The sequence below is a fragment of the Peromyscus leucopus genome, chromosome 15, assembly GCF_004664715.2.
Source record: "Peromyscus leucopus breed LL Stock chromosome 15, UCI_PerLeu_2.1, whole genome shotgun sequence".
NCBI lineage: Eukaryota > Metazoa > Chordata > Mammalia > Rodentia > Cricetidae > Peromyscus > Peromyscus leucopus.
Window position 1 is genome coordinate 16173855 of NC_051076.1, and position 21470 is coordinate 16195324.

The 21470-nt window shown below is 51.5% G+C and overlaps 1 protein-coding gene across 1 annotated transcript in view; it reads left to right on the forward strand.

Annotated features, from left to right (window-relative positions):
- Nucleotides 1–21470, forward strand: part of Capn2 (calpain 2) — a 56508-nt gene that overhangs the window by 21523 nt on the left and 13515 nt on the right. The window contains exons 3-12 of the mRNA XM_028858994.2: nucleotides 8180–8298; nucleotides 8839–8972; nucleotides 10049–10217; nucleotides 11074–11157; nucleotides 12206–12291; nucleotides 13827–13901; nucleotides 14855–15015; nucleotides 17231–17400; nucleotides 19010–19021; nucleotides 19955–20166. Coding sequence (XP_028714827.1) covers nucleotides 8180–8298; nucleotides 8839–8972; nucleotides 10049–10217; nucleotides 11074–11157; nucleotides 12206–12291; nucleotides 13827–13901; nucleotides 14855–15015; nucleotides 17231–17400; nucleotides 19010–19021; nucleotides 19955–20166 — 1222 coding nt within the window. The remainder of the gene's footprint in view (nucleotides 1–8179; nucleotides 8299–8838; nucleotides 8973–10048; nucleotides 10218–11073; nucleotides 11158–12205; nucleotides 12292–13826; nucleotides 13902–14854; nucleotides 15016–17230; nucleotides 17401–19009; nucleotides 19022–19954; nucleotides 20167–21470) is intronic.

Sequence of the window (21470 nt, forward strand, 5' to 3'; positions counted from 1 at the left end):
CCTGTCTCAAAAAGCAGAGTGGGCAGACCTGAGGCATAACTCCTGAGGAAGACTGCACACACATGCACGGCGTCCTGCTCTCATTGTGCACATAATACACACACACACACACACACACACACACACACAGCTCCTGCTCTTGTGTATGCATATTATAAACACACACACATATACACAAACACACATTCACAGCCTACTGCTCTAGTGCATACAACACACACACATACACACACACACACACACACACGCACACACACACACTCACACACGCACACACACACATGCACACACAAACATACACACACACACACACACGCACGCACGCACACACACACGCACGCACACACACACGCACACACACACATGCACACACACACAAACACGCACACACGCACACACAAACACACACACACATTCACAGCCTACTGCTCTTGTGCACACAACACACGCAAACATATACACAGGCAGAGCCTCCTGCTTTCATGTGTGTGCACACACATGAACACACAGGCACCAAGCCGCCTGTGCATATGTGTGCACACAGTTGAACACAGGCACACACACCAGTTTTTCCCTTTCCCATTAACTGTATCTTCATTTTTCAAACAAGCTGCTTGTAGGGCCCTGAATATAGAGTATTTTGAATTGAAGGCTTGGCCTTTTGCTCTTTATATTTTTTAAAAAATGTGACCTTTGTTCTAGGTCTGTATAACATTTATTTTTCATGTTTTTTATATTTTTATTATTTTACTTTTTTGTAACTTTTACCATGAAATTCCTTTAATCTAACTAAATTTATTATTTTAGATTTAAATATTTTTAACTTATGATTTTAAAATTTCATGGCTTCTGTATTACATTAGATAGCTAACCTCCTCTCTAAAATTATAATAAAATTCTCCCACTTTCTCTTCTAGAATTATTCATGGATTCACATACATACTATGCTAAATATTGCCATAATATAAACATTAAAATATACAAATACAAAAATAAAAGAACAAATTATATAAAGGGATAGTTTATCTAGTTATAAACATATAAATTAATAGTATAAATATAAATTTAACCTGCATAATATGATTGTTTATACATGAATATTAAAACATTTGTCTTTTTTTTTTTTTTTTTTTTCTGAGACAGGGTTTCTCTGTTAGCTTTGCCCTCTCTGGAACTACTTGTAGCCAGGCTGCTCGAATCACAGAGATCGCTGTCTGCTCCGAGTGCTGGATTAAAGCGTGCCACACGCCGGCTTAACATTTGTCATTTTTTTAAAGTATTTATTTGTGTGGAGGTCAGAGGACAACTTGTAGGAGCCAGGTCTCCGCTTCCAACGTGTGGGTTCTGGGGATCACACCCAGGTCTTGGGCGAAAGCCTTTGCCTGCAGAACCTTCCCGCAGCCCATCCTTCGGTTCACGGATTCAGAGATTTTACTCCACGGTCTTGGTCACTTGGCTCTGTTGCTTAGGGGGATTTGAGGTGGAAAGGCAGCGTGCAGGGAGAGTGTGGTAGGCGCGAGTCCTAGGGCCTGGGGAGCTCTTCCCGCCTGGTTCCCAAGTGCTAGAATTACAGGGAGCACCATCGCTCCGGGCGTCTTTTAGACACTGTTTTCTGGCTGTACCTCACTCTTAATGTTCCTTATAAACTTAGGCGTTAACTAGGTTCCAATTTCTTAAGACTCTTTTGCTATTTTTATTGGGATCGTATTGTTTATAGATCAATTTAAGAGGAAAAGACATCTTTATGATAATGAATCTTTGTAACTGAGAATATGGGCTACTTAAAAAAAAAAAAAAAGGTAGGGTAGATGATTGTCTCCACCCCCACAGGCAGGCTCTTGTATGTCTTTGGAGTTGTTAGTGATAATCAACAGCTGCCCATGGCTCTTCTCTGGATCCCGACCTGTAGGTTCAGGGCCATTGCCAGAATTCTAAAACACGGAGAGGGTCCTGTACAGTGTAGCCATGAAGGAGCTGCCATCAGAGGAACCCGGGAAAACATGCCCTGGCCTCTGGTCTCCCGGTCCCCTGCTGGCTAAACCACACCAGCAGCCACAGCCCCTGGGTCTACTTGTCAGGGGCTCCTAAGCAGAGAGCAGGTTGTGGGGTATAAACTGAACACAGGGACAAGCAGGGACTTATTGACCTGGCACTCAACCTCCGCCCACCGCAGTCCAGCGCCAAGGTTCCAAAGTTTCTGTGTTGAGTGAGATAAATAGAGTAATTTGGGGACCCAAAAATAGTCCACAGGAAACTGAAGCATAAACAAGCCTGGTACCTGTGTAACAACAGCAATGACTTTCAGGAGAGGAAGACAGGAGTTCGGGTAATTCAAGGTATAACTCGAAGAGACAGTCTTTCCCCCAAGAGTGGGCCAAGCTCAGAGGGGCCATCTCCCCCTCCCTCCCACCAGCTTCTTCCTGTATGACCGGAAAGAAGAGCCAAAATAACGCCCACGAGGACACTGTGTTCAAGTCTTGAGTCTCTTACAGGTGCGGGTTAAAACCTATTTTTTTTCCTCAAGCTCCAGTCATGTGGCCACATTCCAGGGACCTCCATCCCTGGTCCGTAAAGGCACCCTCTAGGGTGTTCCTGGAGCTAAACAGATTAGTCCTGTCCCTTTGTAGCATCTGAGTTAATCTGGTTATCAGACCCCTCCCAAACTAGCCAGCTGACTTATTACCCATCCAGGTTGTAACTGCCCCAAGCAAGTTCTGCTGAGAAGGAATCCCAGGGACGTCTCCAACGAGGGCACCTGTCCAGGGACAAGTCATCAGGCTTATCCGGAAGGGAAGTGTTTCTATAAAATGTTTTAGAGAAGGTGGTTCTGACCTTGGTGGGGAAAATCAAGAATGGGTGGACTGAAGGAGGAGCCACTGTGGATGAAGTTGTACAACAGGTGTCCCGAAGAGGACTATGCAGCCTGCAGGTGGAGTGGACACTGTACAGGGACATCCTCGGGTTACCTCTTGAGGATTAAAGTCCTCAGGCACTGCTCTTTGAATTGGGTGAATCTGGAGGTGACACCAGCCTGTTTGCAAAGCAGGGCATGAACGGTGTGCATGAGAGAGTTGAAATGAAGTCAACAGTGGCAAGTATTCACTGTCTGTGACCTGTGGGTGAGCCAGGATATGGATATTTACTCTGCACTGTTTAGTGACCATGAAAGGACATGATACTGTAAAATTATATGCAAACACTTACACAAGCCTGGCATGGCACTTGGCAAGCCTTTGAGCATGCCAATTGAACAATCATTGCATAGAGATTGATGCCAAGAAAGCTTATATGAATCCATTTTTTTTAATTGGGTATTGGAGCTTCTCCACTTATTTAAAAATATTCTGCTGAGGGAAATGAGGGAGAAAGAAGGAATCAAATATGAGATGGGATTTCAAGTGTTTCCATTGTATTAAAAGCCAACATATACTTCTCCTTGCCTGTAAGCCTCCCTCACTGGACTCCAGAATTCGAAAACTTGAATGTGTGACTATAAGATTTATATAATTTGAGCAGGGTGTGGTGGGGCACATCTGTAATCCTGCCACATAGGAGTCTGGAGCAGGAGAATTTTTCAGGTCTTGGCTAACCTATGCTGCACAGTGAGACCTTGTTTCAACACACAAACCAACAAGCCTAAAATGCACATTGTCTGTGTCTTCTTGGCTCGGCTATGATCTTAGTGTCATTTTCTTGGCTCTGTAGTGATGACCGTTCATGTGGTCTTGGTGAATTACCTTGCATTGAAGAGATAGGTTTCAATATTTCATAAATGTGGTGGTTTGCATAATAATGACCCCATGGACTCATGTATTTGAATACTTAGTCACTAGTGAGTGTGACTATTTGAAAGGATTAGAAGGATTAGGAGGTGTGGCCTTGTTGGAGGAAGTGTGTCACTGGGGGTGGGCTTCGAGGTTTCAAAAGCCCAATCCAGGCCCAGTCTCTCTCTCTCTCTCTCTCTCTCTCTCTCTCTCTCTCTCTCTCTCTCTCTCTCTCTCTCTCCCCCTCTCCCTCTCTCTCTCCCTGCAGACCAGGATGTAACTCCCAGGCTCTGCTTCAGTGTCACGAAGGCCACCACGCTCCCTGCCATGGTGATAATGGACTGAGCCTCTGAAACTTGTAAACAAGACCCAATTAAATCCTTTCTTTCCTAAGAGTTACCTTGGTCTTGAGTCTCTTCACAGCAGTAGAACAGTGACTAACCTAATGTGTTAGGTTATTAAAATACAGGGCTTAAGGGCACTGTTAGTGTGTCCTTCCTTAGTGCTAAATTTGAATTGCAGCTGAGTCTTCCTAGTGGGAACTGGGTACTGTTGATCAAAAGAAATTACTGCCATGCTATTATTCTGAAACAAAACTCAAGGTGTGGCAGGGCCTGATAGCGCATAGCTTTAATTATAGCACTCGAGAGGCAGAGGCAGGCAGAGATCTGGGAGTCTGAGACCAGCCTGGTCTACAGATCAAGTTCCAAGCCAGCCAGAGTTCCACAGTGAGGTCTTGTCTCAAGGAAACAAAACAAAAAACAACCCAGGGTTTAGGCTCAGAGAATGTGTGTGTGAGACCTGCCAAATGTCTACTCCATAGACATCCTTACCCCTGTGATAAGAACAATGATAAATATCACATCAGGGCTAGGAGAAGGTTCTAAAAAATTTAGAATATTCTTTGACAGCTTTAAAGTACTGCACAAGTATTAGATGCTTGTTAATTTTTTGGGGGGGTTGTTTGTTGTGTTTTTTTGTTGTTGTTTTTGTTTGTTTTGTTTTTTGAGACAGAGTTTCACTGTGTAACAGTCTTGCTGTCCTGGAACTCACTTTGTAGACCAGGCTGGCCTCGAACTCTCAGAGATCCACCTGCCTCTGTCTCCCCAGTGCTGGGATTAAAGGTGAGCACCACCACTTCCTGGCATTGCCTGTTAGTTTTTAAACTCCTGCTGATGAGAAGAACATAGACTAGAGGTGGAGGTGTCTGGGCTGTGCCCTTTCCAGGACACACAAGCTAAGCAGGTCGCTTAGTCTAGAGCCATGGTTTCATTACCCAGGGAACCCTCCAGGTCATGACCCTTTCAGAGAAAACTGGAGGGCAAGTGATGAGGTAAACCTGCAAAGGCAGGTTGAGAAGAGGCTAATTTCCGCCTGGCTGAGCTGGAGAAGTGTTTCTAAGACACAAAGGAATGAAACGAGAAGCCGTAAAGCGTGGCCACCGATTTCCAGGATGCATCAAAAGCACACAGGACTGCTGGTTAGCAGTAATGCCAGACAGGTGTGCAAACCTAATCCAAACACTGATGTAGATATACAAACTACAGATAAACAAATACGCTGTCACTTTCCAAAGCCAGTCTTTCATGCATCCAGTCAGAGTCATTGTTCCCTGAATAGCAGCACACTGGTCTGCAGTGACCTCTGAGATTCTGAAAACAATGGAGTGGCCCTGCACACATGCTAGTCTTTCCATGTGCATTGGTGATGTAAGAGCATTGATTACTGGGGCAGAGGGAATCCAAAGAGGACATCAAGATGGTCACTGATCGGCTCAGACAGTACCAGGAATACCCTAGGGCAGATGCTCAGGATTTGATGCGACATTACATAGGATCTGTGGAGTTCCTAGCTCAGCTCTGACTCCTTACAGTTGGGTCCTTTTTCACACACACACCCCACCCCCACTTTCTCCCTTCAAGTGTCATGGATGCACTCAAATCTAAGCAGCTTGCAAGAATCTCAGAAAATTCGATAAGCTCAAAGAAAGCTAGAGTCACAGGCATTGCCCGGCTCCTAAAGAGGCCTAAAGAAGAGGAGGGATTGGCCAGGCGGTGGTGGTGCACGTCTTTAATCCCAGCACTCGGGAGGCAGAGGCAGGAGGATCTTTGTGAGTTCGAGGCCAGCCTGGCTACAAGTGAGTTCCAGGAAAGGCGTAAAGCTACACAGAGGAACCCTGTCTCGAAAAACCTAAGAAGAAGGAGGAGGAGGAGGAGGAGGAGGAGGAGGAGGAGGAGGAGGAGGAGGAGGAGGAGGAGGGATGAGATGGAAGAGGGCTCCTACCACCCCAGGAACAGCTGGTGCTGGTGAATTGGTCCTTCAGTATGGAGAGTCTGAAGGAGCTTGAATGGGAGAGTGGCAGATCTCAGAAAACATGAAGGCCTTTTTGATCACTAAATCCACAGGTCCATTCAAGGTACCACCAGGAATTCCATGGGAAAATCACCCCCCAGATAGATGTCCATCCCTACCAATCCTCAGCTTCACCCAACGGCCAGAGCTAAAATTAGTCACTACCAAATGTCTCTGTGACTCCCAGCCTCAGCATGTCAGAGCGCCTCCAGTTTGGGCTGTGTAATGGCGTCACTGACCCAAAGCGTTCCTTCAGAAGTCCGACAGCCAATAAAGGCTGTCTTTAAAACTCGGGCCTGCTGCTGTTTGACTGTGAACAGGGCCCAGAGGTCCTCTAAGGCTTGCTAGTCCCAGCTTCAACTTGGAGACAGCCATTGCACTGCCCTTCTAGAGCGGTAGACAACATGCAGGAAGGCTGAGTCAGTAATGACTCTTGCCCATTTTCCCCCAGAAGTGAAGCAGCAGGAACTCACAGCCCGGTGTGCTGGGTAAGGAGACAGGGGAATCATCATGTGTCTGAAAAACTTCAAGCCAGGTCTGGTTTTAGGTACAGCTTGATTCAGGGACCTGGCTTGTCCTGCATCTCTCATCCCTTCATCAGCATTGGCAGAGTTTCTGGTAGACTGCTTGTCCCTCTTCCATGGAGGCAGGATGGCGTCTGTCCATATACATCTTTATAGACACAATGCAGAGGAGGCCACCCGCCCCTTCTCCCCCAAGCTCAATTGAGGGCCATCACGCTTTGTTCCTGAGCCTGCCACTGAAGTCAGGCACTGTTCCAGGGCTCCTCTGGCATTGGGGACACAGCCACAGCTACTGAACCTTGGAGACAGAGTCGGGGAAGGTCTTGGTGTCACTAGGAGGACAGCAAATGGCTGTGAGTGGAAAACTACAAAATCCGCAGCACCACACCACCCACCCTACTTCAGGAGCAACTGAGTGTGATTGCTTTTGATTACGTACTGACTAATTAGGGAGGCTGTGTGTTCAGTCACCACTCACTGCCACTATTTGTCATAGCATATCCAGGCCTCAAAGGGCTGAATGCAGTTGTGTCAACAGGATCATCTAGCTCAGGTTCCACCAGGATTTGCTCAATAGCCAACCGGAATTCAGAGCTTCATAAATGTTGCAAGTGTTTCTAATAGCCAAGCTATTCCCTATGGTGGAAAATTTTATGCAACTGTTCCTTCCTTAAGACTGCAGTAAACATCTTCATCCTCTTCCCAGTTCCCCCTTTGTTGGTATTTTGTACTGAACACAAACTGTCCACAAACTGTGCTGTGCTGGTGCTGGACCAGGCTCTTTGTAACTGTGGGGAATGACCATGTGCTTGCAACACGAAGCTCCTGCAATGGGCACCAGTGAGGACCGGGTGCTTTGAACATACATTGTCCTTCACAGAGGATGGGCCTGAGGCTCAGAGAGCCTCATCTCCTTGCCCCTGTCCCTGTTCAGTCCCTTCTGTGTCCACATCCCAGAAGTGAGCTCTGCCCCTGCTCAGGAGCCCTCAGGGCCAGTCTGAGCTCGCACATACTGGCTCAAGGCTGTCCGTCTGCACAGCTGCACACTCCCGTGATCACGTGATCACGCCGCCTGCCGCCATCTCTTCCTGGTCTCCGAATCCTTCTCCTAAGGGATGTGCCGATGTCAGCCCCTTCCGTCTGTTGCTGCGTTTTCTTCCTCTCATTCAAACTCCCCTTGAAAACCTCTTCTCACAGAAGCCTCTGGGGCCCAGTCAAGTTCTTTCATCCATAGATGGTCACAGCTCGTGCGTGTCAGCCACAGAGCTGGGCTCCGAGGACACAGTTCAGAGTTCTGAGTTTCTCAGAGAATGAACCTCTCTTCTTGTACCCCGCCTTCCACCCATCATGACATTTCTCCTTTAGCAGTGCCATTAAAATATCCACCAAGCCGGCTGACCTGTCCCTCAGATGATGACTGAAACACCACTCCATCTATTCTAGGGTAATGCTGGGTTTCAAACCGCCAGCAGCAAGAACAAGGCTTAGCATCCTTCAGGAACTAAGCTCTGACCAGAACTCGTGGCTTTGTGTTCTCAGGGGACTGCTGGCTGCTGGCTGCCATTGCCTCCCTCACCTTGAATGAAGAAATCCTGGCTCGGGTTGTGCCTCTAGACCAGAGCTTCCAGGAAAACTATGCTGGTATCTTCCACTTCCAGGTAATTTAAGGGTGGGCTTAAGCTCCTCCTCACTCAGGCTCAGGGGCTCAAAAGTCCCCTGGGGTGGCTGGGTCCTCAGCTCCTCAGTCCCTGGTGGTTTGTGAGCGCCTGAGATCAGTATTGTTCTGGAGAGGATGCTGGGAGGGGAGACAAGATTTTCATAACCTGCCCACGATGTGGAATTCCATCAGAATGGCTGAGAGTTGGGAGGCAGATCTTGGTGTATAGGAAGTAATATGTTCAGGAAGTAATCCACAAGTTTTTTTAAAAAGTTTATTATTTGAGGATTAAGATAAAGGTTAAAAAAAACTTCCTCCTTTTTATGATTGCAAATGAGAGATGATATTTTAAAAAGAAGAACGTGTGGTTTTGGAGATAAAGACAAGCTTCGCCATCCTCTCTTGCTTGCTGAGGGGCATGCCTACCATTGGAGACGGAAGAGCATTGTGGGAACCTAGAAGAGGTTGGGCGGGAAAGAGCCGGATGAGGCTGAGGCTCGGGGTCCCAGCAGCACCCTCTCTTGTCCTCCTCGCCCTGCAGTTCTGGCAATATGGCGAATGGGTGGAGGTGGTGGTGGACGACAGACTGCCCACCAAGGACGGGGAGCTGCTCTTTGTGCACTCAGCCGAGGGGAGCGAGTTCTGGAGTGCCTTGCTGGAGAAGGCCTATGCCAAGTAAGTAGCCGCGCCCTGCCTAACACCCCACCCTGCCCCTGCTGCCCCGGACTCCAAAACAGCAGGAGCTATTCGGGGACTGTTTTGAGTAGAAGTTCTGTTCTATAAAAGGATGACTTTGGCCCAAATCGGGCTCTTAATTCAAGGAGGTAATGTGGGCATGGTGCCTGGTCACATGACGTACTGACAAATGGCAGTCATTGCTGTTTTTAACCACGTGAACCAGAACATTCTGGGGCTGACTGCTCTGGCCTTGGGAGGGAACTCTGCTTCTTTGGTGGGCCCCACTGCACTTTATCAACTAAAGAGAACAAAAGTCTTGCCAATGGGCAAAAAACTACCCATTGCAGAGGTAGGGACATTGTGGAAACTCACCCAGAACCAATCACCCAGCTGGTAAAAATGGTTTCCCAGTTCCAACCCTAGCTGCCCCTCCCCACTTGCCCAGAGTTGAGCTGGGCCCACCCAGGGTGTCAGCCCCCTGCAGAGGGGCCTCAGCTGCTGGTACTAGTGGGACCCCTGCATTAGGACGAGCTAGTTTTCACAGCTGGTGGGTTTAGAATCCTCACAGTCCTAGGCTGAAAAGGGACGGGGAGGCTTCATGTCCTCAGCCAAGAGGACTTGGGGCGTAGAGCTCAAGAACCAATGGAGAAGCCCGTAGGAGTGACCACAGGAACCCACTGTGTGCTTCTCGGGGAAGCTGGGTTCGTTACTGAAGTGTCTTTTTGAGCACTTAACTGTCAAACAGCCAATTAGCCAGCCGCCCCTTCGCGTCAGTGGGAGAGTCGATGCCAGAGGCTGGGTCAGAGCATCACTACGTCCTTCCAACTCCAGGGTTCTGTACAATTTTGGAAACATGTCATAGCCACGGAGGAAAAGTAATTAGGGAGATAGCTAGTGTCTTGCCCCAACTTGAACCCCAAGTTGGAGACAGAGACAAGCAGAATGAAAGCAGAGGATCCCATGAGCTCCCATGGGGGAACCTGGGTTGGAGTGGGATGGCACTTTCTGGGATGAGGGCACACAGTCAGCAGCATCAAGGGCAGTGAGTGGCAGCAAGCGTTCCCCTCCTCCAGGATCAATGGGTGCTATGAAGCGCTCTCAGGTGGAGCCACCACGGAGGGCTTTGAAGACTTCACAGGAGGCATTGCTGAGTGGTATGAGTTGAAGAAGCCTCCTCCTGACTTGTTCAAGATCATCCAGAAGGCTCTGCAGAAGGGCTCTCTGCTTGGCTGCTCTATCGATGTAAGCCCCCCACCCACCCTCTGGAAACACCCCAGTCTGCTGTAGCCCAAGGGAAGCCCTGACAGCACCCAGGAGCTCATCAAGAACATTAGTGCATCCCTGGTTCACCATGCTGCTCATCACTTGAAGCCAGGGGTTGCTAGGCAATAGCCAGGCTGTCTGGAGGTGCATTTGGCATAGAGATGGTGCCTCCAGCCCTTAGGTCCCCAGCCCATTTTCCATTCAAACTCTGCTCTGAATCACCTCACTCACGGAACCCAGCTTCCAGGAAAGCACCCCAACCGCCTCCTGCAGGGCTGTATGAGCAGCCCAGGAGCTTCTCACTCTGCCCCGGTGCCCGTGGGTCCTGGAGAAGACTTCAGAGTATCAGAAGGAATTGTTCCCCCAAAATAGCTTTGCAGGCAAACCTCAACAGGGAGATGGGAAATGGGCATGGTCCAGGCCCCAGGAGTTTCCCAAGGCTGTGCCCAAAACGTGGGAAAGAAGGGGTTTTGAGGAATCAACAATCAATATGCTGATTGTGAAGTGAGGTTGAAGATAAAAAATGCCATCCTGTGCAACTGAGCTGGGCGGGGTAGGGGTGGGAGACCAGAGCATCTTGGCCACAGATGCCCGCGGGGTGTCTTCATTAGGGTCCCCACGAGCCCTTGTCTCGAAGGTGAGCCCCTTCACTCCATCCCCATCCAGAAGATGGAGAGGGTGGAGGGGGGGTGCGCCAATAAGCACCGAAAGTGGCTCGGGGCTCCTCCCGGTGGCGGGGTGAATGCGCGGAGTTCCCCAGGTTGGGCCCCGTGCCTTATGCGTTCCCTCGGGCGGTTTGTATTAGAGTTGGAGCAGCTGCTGACTGTGTTTGCAGATCACCAGTGCTGCGGATTCGGAGGCCGTTACGTACCAGAAGTTGGTGAAAGGACATGCGTACTCCGTCACCGGAGCCGAGGAGGTACTGGCCCTCGGGGAGGACTGAGTCCTTCCCCCACCCCACCCCCGCGCCCCGCCCCCCCCAACACGTGGCTGTCCAGGGTGGAGCCTCCAGGCTCCACATCAGCCCGGCGCGCGCTGCCCCCTGCTGGCCAAAGCGGCGGCTGCAGGCGTTCTTATATTCCGAGAGAGTTACAGACTTAAATCTCGGCATCAGCTTTTAAAACAAAAGCCAAACACAGCACTTTGCATCTGTACGGTCTTTTATACTCTTCAAAATACTGTTAGTGGGCGTGGTGTCTCCTATCTGTAATCCTAGCCTCTGTCTCCGTGTGCTGGGATTTTTTTAAGATTTATTTTTATGTGTATTTCGACACTGCTAAGTTTTGCCACACATGCTGTCTCCATATATATGCATGGCTGGTTTTTTCCGAGTCATTTACAAGTAAGCTGCGGGTATGGTGGCATGGGCCTGTTACTTCAGAAGAGGAGAAGGAGGGTCACTTGAGTCCATGTGTTCAGGGCCAGCCTGGGTAACCTACCTTGTCTTAAAAAAAAAATTTTCAAAGTGCATTTTCCTTTTCATCCGTCACCTTTAAGCGGGTGAGAAAGCTTCTCTGGGAGCCCAAAAATACATCCTATTTCAGTTAGTTAATTGAGGTTTAGCCCTAACGCCCCAAACAGACACCAGGGCAGGACAGGCTGTTTATGCCTCATGCTGCGGCAAGGATTAAAGGGTCCAGCCCTCCAAAAGCCAGTCCGGGAGCTTTAATTCTCATTTTCATTGGTTTATTCATTTAGTTTTGCTTTGGAGAGGTGGTCTTGTTTGCTTTGTTTTGTCTTATTGAGATAGAGTCTCACTATGTAGCTCTGGCTTCCCTGGAACTTGGGGTGAGGCTTCCTGGGTGCCTGGGGTTTAGTTCTCATTTTCCAAACCTGGGCAGCAGTGAGGGTCTGGGGGCCAAGCCCCGTCCAGCTTCTATTTGCCCCCTCTACCCACTTGACTCATGCTGAAGCGGGGTGTGGGCCCAAGACCTTCCAAGCATGCATGGCCTCCTTGGATCCTGCAGGTTGAAAGCTCAGGAAGCCTGCAGAAATTGATCCGAATCCGGAATCCCTGGGGACAAGTGGAGTGGACCGGGAAGTGGAATGACAAGTGAGAAGCACGGGGTGGACAGGGGCGCGGGGTGGGCCAGGGCGCGGGGTGGGCCGGGGTGCGGGGTGGACCAGGGTGCCGGGTGGGCGTGGGCTGGGGTGCTGGGTGGGCCGGGGCGCGGGGTGGACGGGCGCAGTGGGCAGGACAGCGTGGACCATGGGTGGGCCGGGGCGCGGGGTGGGCCAGGGTGCGCGGGTGGGCGTGGGCTGGGGTGCTGGGTGGGCCGGGGCGCAGCGTGGACCAGGGTGCCAGGTGGGCGTGGGCTGGGGTGCCGGGTGGGCCGGGGCGCGGGGTGGGCCAGATTGTGTGCGTTCTACTAGGACCTGTTGAAACCCAGAGAGGAGGCACTGTGTGCACTACCAAGTGAGGTTCCAAGGTCACTCGCTAGTCACACCAAGTGGGTCCCAGGGCTGTGGCCCTTTAAAGGGTTTTGTAAACAGGACACTGGGGTGCTCTGACCAGGCCCAGGCCTCCAGTGGAGCACATTCTTTCCTACTGCACGCCTGCCCTTTTCCAGCTCAGACTCACTCTGCTGCTGTGCCCTCTGGGGGAAATGCTCGCCGTAGGCTGGTGGGTTGGCTTAGCAGGTACAGGTGCTTGGCACCAAGCCTGATGACATAAATTTGATTCCAGGGACCCAAGTAGAGGAATGAGAGAACCAGCTACCACAAAGTATCCTCTGACTTCCACAAAAACACCATGGCATAAGCATACTATCACCTACTGGCATATGTGAGCACACACACACATACACACACACACACTGGCATATGTGAGCACACACACACACACACATACACACACACACTGGCATATGTAAACACACACGCTATGAGCACACACACAGAACAGACACGCAGACACACAGATACACAGACACGCTCACACACACAAAGTAAATAAATAAATGTAAAACAGAAAAAAAAAAAACAGTTAAGGAAAGGCACCCTCGTCCTAATAGCACTTCTGTTTCAAGGACAAGAACTTTGTGCCAGGAGCAGAGAGGTGCCTGTTGGTCTCTGGAGCTTGGGGTAGCTGTTAGGCTTCAACCCTCAGGGGTAAATGCTCCATGGAGCCTCTCCTCTGGGTCCCCCACACACCCTTTCCCAGTTCACACCTCCACCCCTTTTCTGGCGTGTTCTAGGCAGCAGAGGAACACCTATGGGCAGGCTTCCTTCCAGGTTGACTCTGGGGGGTCCTTGGTGGATTTCCAGTTGCCCCTAAAAGAGCTGCCAGGAGCATCTCACCTGGAGCAGGCAGTGTTCCTTCATCCCTTGATGGTGGGCCTTGCTCATTTTCTGTTCCTCTGTCCACCATCTTCCAGGAGAGCATGGCCTCTCCTTTGCTCTCCGTACAGGGGTCTGTGCTCCAGAGGTTATGCTTGGTGTTTCTCAGTGGAGTCTGGTCCAGGGGATGAGCCCCTCCTTCCTGAGGCCTGGGCCCTCAGTAGGGAGAGGGGGTGTGCTCCGCTCCTCAGCATCTGGCGACTGTGGAGAGCCCATTCCTAAGGCCTCTCCCGATGCTTTGCTTTCCAGCTGCCCCAGCTGGAACACGGTGGACCCGGAAGTGAGGGCCAGGCTAACGGAACGTCAGGAGGATGGAGAATTCTGGTAAGACAGTGGAGGCCTCGGGGAAGAGCCCCACCCCAGCCAACCAGGGCATCCACCAGAAACGCGTTCGGCGTGCTGAGGGCATGTGGCCTGGGGCCCTGGCTTTGCCGTTCCTAAGCAGGGTGTTATACTTCTGTAATCTAGAAATTGAGGCAGGGGGCTCTCAAATTGGAGACCGAGCTGCTTAGCCTAGGTAGGCTATCTAGCAAGAACTTGTTTCCAAAATCAGAAGAAAAAAAAAAAATCCTCCATGCGATCCCGAACAACTTTTAAATCTCTTCAATTGGTCTCAGAGTGGGGTTGACACTCTGAGCAATGTCACCAAGGTTGAGAGGGATTCCTTCAGGAATGTTCAGACCCCAAGAGAAAACAATGAGAGAGATGAGACCGTTCTTCCCACTAATCTAAAGAGATATCCCGGCTCATCAAGAAACCAACTCCGAGGTGAAGGGATGGCCCAGTGGTTAGAAGCACCCTCTGCTCATGCAGACCTGAGTGTAGCTCTAGTTTCAGGGGATCTGGCCTCCTCAGGCTCCTGCATGTATGGTGCACATAAACTCATGTAAGCATACACACATACTATAAATAGAAGAAGTCTTTAAAAGAGAGAAACCAGTTCCTTAGTAATCCGTTAGCATCGCCGCACAGAACACCTTACAGTGGTTTCTGTTTACCCTGTTTACCCTGAGAGCACACATGTCGTCTCAGCTGGTATTTATTAGTGGCTTTCATTTCACATCTGAGAGCTCTGGGATGTAAATAGAGCTCATCTATTTGCTCAAAGTCACCTACTTAGAAAGTGGCAGTTACAGGACTAGATTTGGGGGCCTCCTGAGTCTGTGGCTCTAGTGCCCACCCCTGGGTCTCACACGGCACCTCGTCTGAGCAGGTAGAGGGCCAAGGCTGGCTCCGTGTCTTCTGTAACTCGGGACACACCGTCTCTGCTTTGCCAGGATGTCCTTCAGTGACTTCCTGAGGCACTATTCCCGCCTGGAGATCTGCAACCTGACCCCTGACACCCTCACCTGTGACTCCTACAAGAAGTGGAAACTCACCAAGATGGACGGGAACTGGAGGCGAGGCTCCACGGCAGGGGGATGCAGGAACTACCCAAGTAAGGGTCGTGGCCATGGGAGGCTGCAGCCATGGCAACCCACCCTGACGGATAGGCCCCACCGGGGGAGTGGGCTGCCGCTCGCTCACGCAGGCCTTCATGCTCTTTCTTCAGCGCCAGCCTTGGTCTCGCATCTTTTTCTGTTTTCTCAGTCACACTGCTTCCTGCATTCATTGGCTGTGATTAACCCTTCCGGCTCCAGCTCCTCTGGTGCCTAGGATCTTCATCCGGCTTACGGGGGTGGCGCTAAGTCCCAGTTCATAGCTCCTACCCTAGCCCACACATGCTGCATCCACGGGGCACACCAGCTCCTCGTTGCGGTCTTTCCACCCTCTTGGGTGTCAAGTTCACTTAGAAAATGTGGACGGCCAGGAGGTGGTGGTCCATGTAAGCGGAAGTTACTGTCCCACCAGCAACCCCCAAATACCCAGCAGCCGCTTCCCAAATAATTGATTCGGAGGCTTAATATTACTTATAAATGCTCGGCTGGGAATCCCAGTACCTGAGAGGCAGAATCGGGCAGATCTCTGAGTTCGAGACCAGCCTGGTCTATAGAGTGAGTTCAGGACAGCCAGGGCTACACAGAGGAATTCCATCTCAAAAATACAGACAGACAGAAAGGAAGGAGGGGGGGAGGGAGGAAGGGAGGAAGGGAGAGAGAGAGGGAGAGAGGAGAGAGGGAGAGAGGGAGGGAGGGAGAGAGGGAGGGAGGGAGAGAGGGAGGGAGGGAAGGAGGAAATGTCGCCTGAGCCCCGCTCACATGGGGAGAGACTCTCCTCTGCCCCGCCGTGTTGACCCCCTTGGTTCCGTCGTATCCATGGCTCAGGCTTGCTCCTCTCTTCCTCCCCTGGGAACTGTCTAGTTAGGATGACATCTCCAGTCATAGGGTGGGGCATACATGGGGTCCGGGAACTCTCCCAAAGAGCTCCATCTGTGTATGGCTCTTCTTGATAGACTTATTCCCATTCCATCTTGGAGATGCTGGGACTGAAACAAAGGACAAGTGGCCGGCCCAAGGCCACGGAGCTTTCTGGGCTCTGAACCCAGGCAGTATGGTTATGGAGTCACTCTTAGTCTGGTAGCAGGCCATGGTCATACTCTGTTACAGATGGGGAAACTGAGGCTCTGCTCACTGAACAAATAGACTGTGACTAGCTGTCCAGTCCCTCCAGTCCCAGCATGCCATGACCAAGTGGCAGTTCCGGAGGCCACCACTGGGAAGCCCCTCTGCCACCCACCAAAACAGCCTGTACTTATTGGATGAGGGGGTCAGGAGACACTCTCTCAAGGACCTTCGAGTGAAGGCTCTTGGCCTTGTGGGACGCTCTCCCTCCACAGTACTTATTCAGTGCCACTGAGGTAGCCTAGAAGCTTCGTATGTAAATGAGTGTGTGTGGACACAACTAGATTTACGGAAGCAGTGACGCCATGGCTGTCAGCTCTGCCAGACCACGCTTCTGATGGCATGAGGGACAGGAGGCACTTGGTGTACTTACCTCAAACAGGAGCGACTCAGTGCCTGCCTGAGATGGGTCTTGGAAGTGGGGGTGTTAGAGGCGCCATGAGAGTGAGCAAGAGACAGAGATGCTGAAGTGGTGCACAGGCTATCCCTGGCCTCTGCATTCACCACAGGGTAGAGGCAAAGGACAGGCGCAGTGTGGGTGTCCTTAGGGAGCACCAAGACAAGCCAACCGGAAGGGCAAAATAGAACTCCAGGGGGAAATTCCTGATTCCCATCCTTCTGAGATTCAGAGCCTTCCATTTTTCTGACTAGCAGGGAATAAACCTTTGGGAAGAATTCACAGTCGGGGTAAGGATATAACTCAGATGCTAGAGTCATTACCCAGCATGCATGAAGCCCTGGGTTCATCCTCTAGTACTAGCAATCCCTGCACTGAGGAGGTAGAGTCAGAAGGATCAGAAGTTCGAGGTCACCCTCAGAGACATAGCAAGTTGAGCTATATGAACCCCTGTTCCAGAAGGAGAGAACCAGAGGAAGGCATTTCCTCATGAAAGGTGCAGATCTGCCTCCATAGCCCATCTCTCTCAGCAGCCACTCCGCTGGGCAGGGGCTTCGGCTGGCCTCTACTCCACTTCCCCATTTCCATTTTTCTCATCCTTGTCCCAACACCTGAGCCCTAAGGCCAGCGCCCACCCCAGTTGCCAGCTTCTGGGCATTTCTTTAGGGCTGGTCTGGTCTGTCCCTGTTGCACAGATACCTTCTGGATGAACCCTCAGTACCTAATCAAGCTGGAGGAAGAAGACGAAGATGATGAGGATGGGGAGAGAGGCTGCACCTTCCTGGTGGGCCTCATCCAGAAGCACCGGCGGCGGCAGAGGAAGATGGGCGAGGACATGCACACCATTGGCTTTGGCATCTATGAGGTATGGGCAGAGGATGGGGCGGCACGCCTTCCCTTCCTTTCTCCCGGTCTCACCCGCACAGACCCCAGAGGCAGGACTTGGAGTAAGACAGAGGACAGACAAGGTGGCCAGGCCAACGTCAAGACGCCAGCAGGGCCAGACTTGGCTGACACAAGGCCTGCACAGCTGTGTGTGTCTCCCAGGACCTCCTGGCCCTCCCCTGGGCCCCCATAGCTACCCTCCGAGGAGTTCTGTGCTTGGAAAAGTCCGCCATGTCCCTTTTCACATCCCTTAGTCCTGGAATCCCAGTTAGCCCAGCAAACTCCAAAGAACAGAAAAGACTTAAGCTAGAACAGACTATTCTAGAGCACACCAGAAGCATTGTGAGGACTGGGTTGAGCCAACGGGCCCAAATGGTCAAAGCCCAGCCAAGTCTTTGGCCTGGATGGGAGAGAGCCCAGGACAGGCTAAAGAAGAGTCATTATGCTCCCCTGGGGTCTGCTGGCTGCAGCTCGGCTCTCACAGACCCCTCGCTGTCCACAGGGCCTTCTCTCATTCTAAGCCAAAGGAAAGCCACGCCTGCTCAACTGTGCCAGAGGGCAGCCTTGCCATGGCCGTCTCCCTTCTTCAAGCTCAGGGCTAGGGCCAGGAGACCTGATTCCATGTCGGGGCTCTGCTGCACAGAACATGGCCTTGGGTGGCAGATGAGTGCAGTGTGGAAGACCTCAGGGTAGCTGCAGAGGTGCCTTTTTGTTTAGTGGGTGCAATCTGGCAATCTGCTGGACTCTTCCTGGTTCTGCAAGCCGCCCCATCATTCCCTCAGCCCAGGGTTTAGCAAGGTCACCTGGGTAGCCTGAACACGGCTTTGGGAAATGGCAAACATTACCAAGCTGAACTTCTGCCCACCAACTCCAAGCACACTCCTGGCACACTGGGAACCCAGACTAGGTGTCAGGGAGAAGGCTCAGCTGCTGTGCTCATCACTGGCAATGCGGCTGCTTCTGATTGGCTACTTGTCTGAGCCCCACCCACCGGCCTGAGAAACGGAGTGGTACGAAACCCATCGGTCCTGCAGTGTACACAGTCCCCCGACTCTCAGTCTCTGAAATGGAAGCTGAGGACCTCAGATCTGGGCCGAATCGCTCAGAAAGGCAAAGTGAACTGTGCCCACTCACACACGCACTTGGGAGTCCAGTCATGGGCTTTCAGAGTTGGGCAGGATGTTGGCAGTTGTCAGTCCCATTTGAAATGTGAGAAAACTAAGGTCAGTGGCTTAGTGGAGGAAATGCATTCATTCTGGATGGGGCTGGCCTGGCCTGTTGCTTCCTCCAGCTGCACCCAGCCTACTTTCCCTGAGTGAGAGGAGGGTGTGGGCTTGAACACAGCTACCTGGTGACCTAAAACAAGTCACCACATGTCTCCAGGCCCACCCACCACATCACTGAGCCCTAAGAAGATTTTTTTTTCTTCCAGTGTGGCCAAAGTACTTAAAGTCGCTTGAAAAACAATTGCCGTGTTGACCTAGTTCATCGCACTGGGGCTGCAGATGAAAGCGCACAGTGAAGTGTCAGTCACCGTGCTGGTGTGTCCATACCCCCCAAATCTGAATCAGGTCTCCTTTATTTTTCAGGTTCCAGAGGAGGTACGTCCGGCACGTGTCAGCCCCCAACCCCAGGGCTCCAGCTGCCAACACGATTGATTGAGGCTTAGCCTGCCTGAACTCAGGGAGTAGCGGGGGCTTGGGAGGAGCTGGTGGCCGAGGGGTGACCCCCTTGTCCTCTCTGAGCCCTGTGGGGGTGGCTCCCGTCCTGGATCCCACTGGACTAAGCTCAGGACATCTATCTAGAGAGTTCATTGGTGCTTCTTGCTTCCCGGCGGCCCTGGAGAAGCTGCATAGGTTTTGGCTATGGCGGCAGCCCTGCTGTCCTTGGACGGTGTGGCTCTGAGAACAAGCAGGGAGGGGCCAGGGAGGATGGACGACGCCACGCTGTCCTGGACCCAACTCCCAGGCCAGGTGACCCCGTACACATGACATATTCTCTCTGAGATTTCGTTTCTTTTCCGGGATAAATGGTGAGCCATCACCTCCCTGGGCACTGCAGGCATGAACTGAGTTATAGAAGGTCACAGTTCACAGTAATAAGATGCATAACAGCCAGGTGACTCGAAAAGTCAGGTATTAAATGACCACACCAGGTGCCCTGACTCACCCATGGGCATCCTGATTTCACCAATGGACAGTTGAGTTTTATTGAATACTACCTTAGGAGTCCTGGGCCCAGCCTTGAGTGACAGCTGGGCCCCTTTCTCCTCCCCCAACCTCGTCTTTCCTTTTATCAGTGTGTGAAATACAACCGAGAAGTGACCTGGGTCCTTTGTGAGGGAGGGGCCTCTAGCATCCCGAGAGTCAGCTAAATCAAGGTGGATGGGGGAGGGGAGCTCCCGCCACGCCTGGTCACACCTGAGCTCCTTACCAGTCATGTGTTGTTTGGGGTGTACATTTTGCTTTTCACCTAAAACGAACCAGGCTCTGTCCCCATCATCCCTTTGTCTGGTTTCTTGGTTGACTCATCAGCTAACAGGGCAGACGAACATCCACCTGGGCAAGAACTTCTTCCTCACAACCAGAGCCCGGGAGCGGTCAGACACCTTCATCAACCTCCGGGAGGTACTCAACCGCTTCAAGCTGCCCCCGGGGGAGTATGTCGTGGTTCCCTCCACCTTCGAGCCCCACAAGGATGGCGATTTCTGCATCCGGGTCTTCTCAGAGAAGAAGGCTGACTACCAGTAGGTTCTGCCACCTCTCCTTGTTCCCGGCCCCGGCCTGTCCTTCTCTTTTCTTTTCCTGTAATACTGGCCTGCTGGACAGGTCGGTGTAAGGATAGGTGAACTGGAGCACTCTAAGGGATCTCCTCCAGGAAGCAAAGGCGAAAAACCATGCAGGATGTGTTCAGTTGGAACAGGGTAGCAGGGGAAGTGTGTAGCTTGCAGCCCAGTTTCACAGCTCACCCCTGAATTCCCCATGGTTAATGTCATTCTAATGACCTGTGTGCACCCTCTATGAGCCTGTACTCTGCTTAACCCCTGCTTTGCCCGGCCATGGGTAACTGACAGTGTTGATAGTCTGTGCATCCAGGACTTTCTGTGTTCGTCGGGAAGTCTCTGGCGGAAGCTTTTAGGCAGATATCACAAGTTCCTGCCATTATCCCTGTGGCCTCGACTCACAGGAGCTTCTGACACATCTGTCCCTGGGTCAGTCATTTCGCCAGCTGACGGGACCAACCCTGGACAGTATAAGCTGAAAGGCTGTGAGGACCCCAGCACTGATGGCGGGGATGAGGGACAAGATGGGAAGGACAGGAACAAGGGTGTTCTGGAGGACCATGGTTGGGACAACCTGTGCTAAAGACCCCAAAGCCCCGTAGATATGGTCTATGGAGTAGGCATAGGCCAGCCCCCAGTCATTACCCCCTGTGACAGGGAAGAGGGAGTGGGAGAGACCGGGAAACCTTTGCTTCCAACAACACATGCCAGAGAAAGAGTTTCAGTGCCCGACAGCTGTGAACTAGTGAATGTCGCTGGAGTGTGACTGTGGCTCCCTGCCATGACAGGCTCTCTTGTTCGTTGAAGCGTGCTGCAGGGAAGGGGCCCACTGGGTCATCTCATGGAGGCGGCGGCCGCAGTGGCGGTGGTGCTGGTGGGGGGATGCTCAGTGTGTCCAACTTAGTCACCACTGATAAGATGGGGACAAGCCCGAATATCATTGTGATGGCACTGCTCTTGGTCAAACTCTATCCTCCCCTGCCAACCACAAGCCTGTCCAAGGGAAGTGTCAGCCCCCTCTGCTCGCCCCAGGGTGAGCTGTCTGTCCTTCAAAGCTGTCGCCCTGACCCAGCATAGCCAACCTTCTATCCCAGTGAGCAGCACTTAGAAGTCCCTTTACCTCTTATGAAGCTGAAACCTAGTTTTAAGATTTCAGGCACCCAGTGAAGCCCCTCCTAGGCGTAAGGAGGGGACTAGCTTATGTAAGGGACTGTGTGAGAGCAAGCTAACTTTGCCAGCAGATTCTCTATGGCTCGCTCCAACTCAAC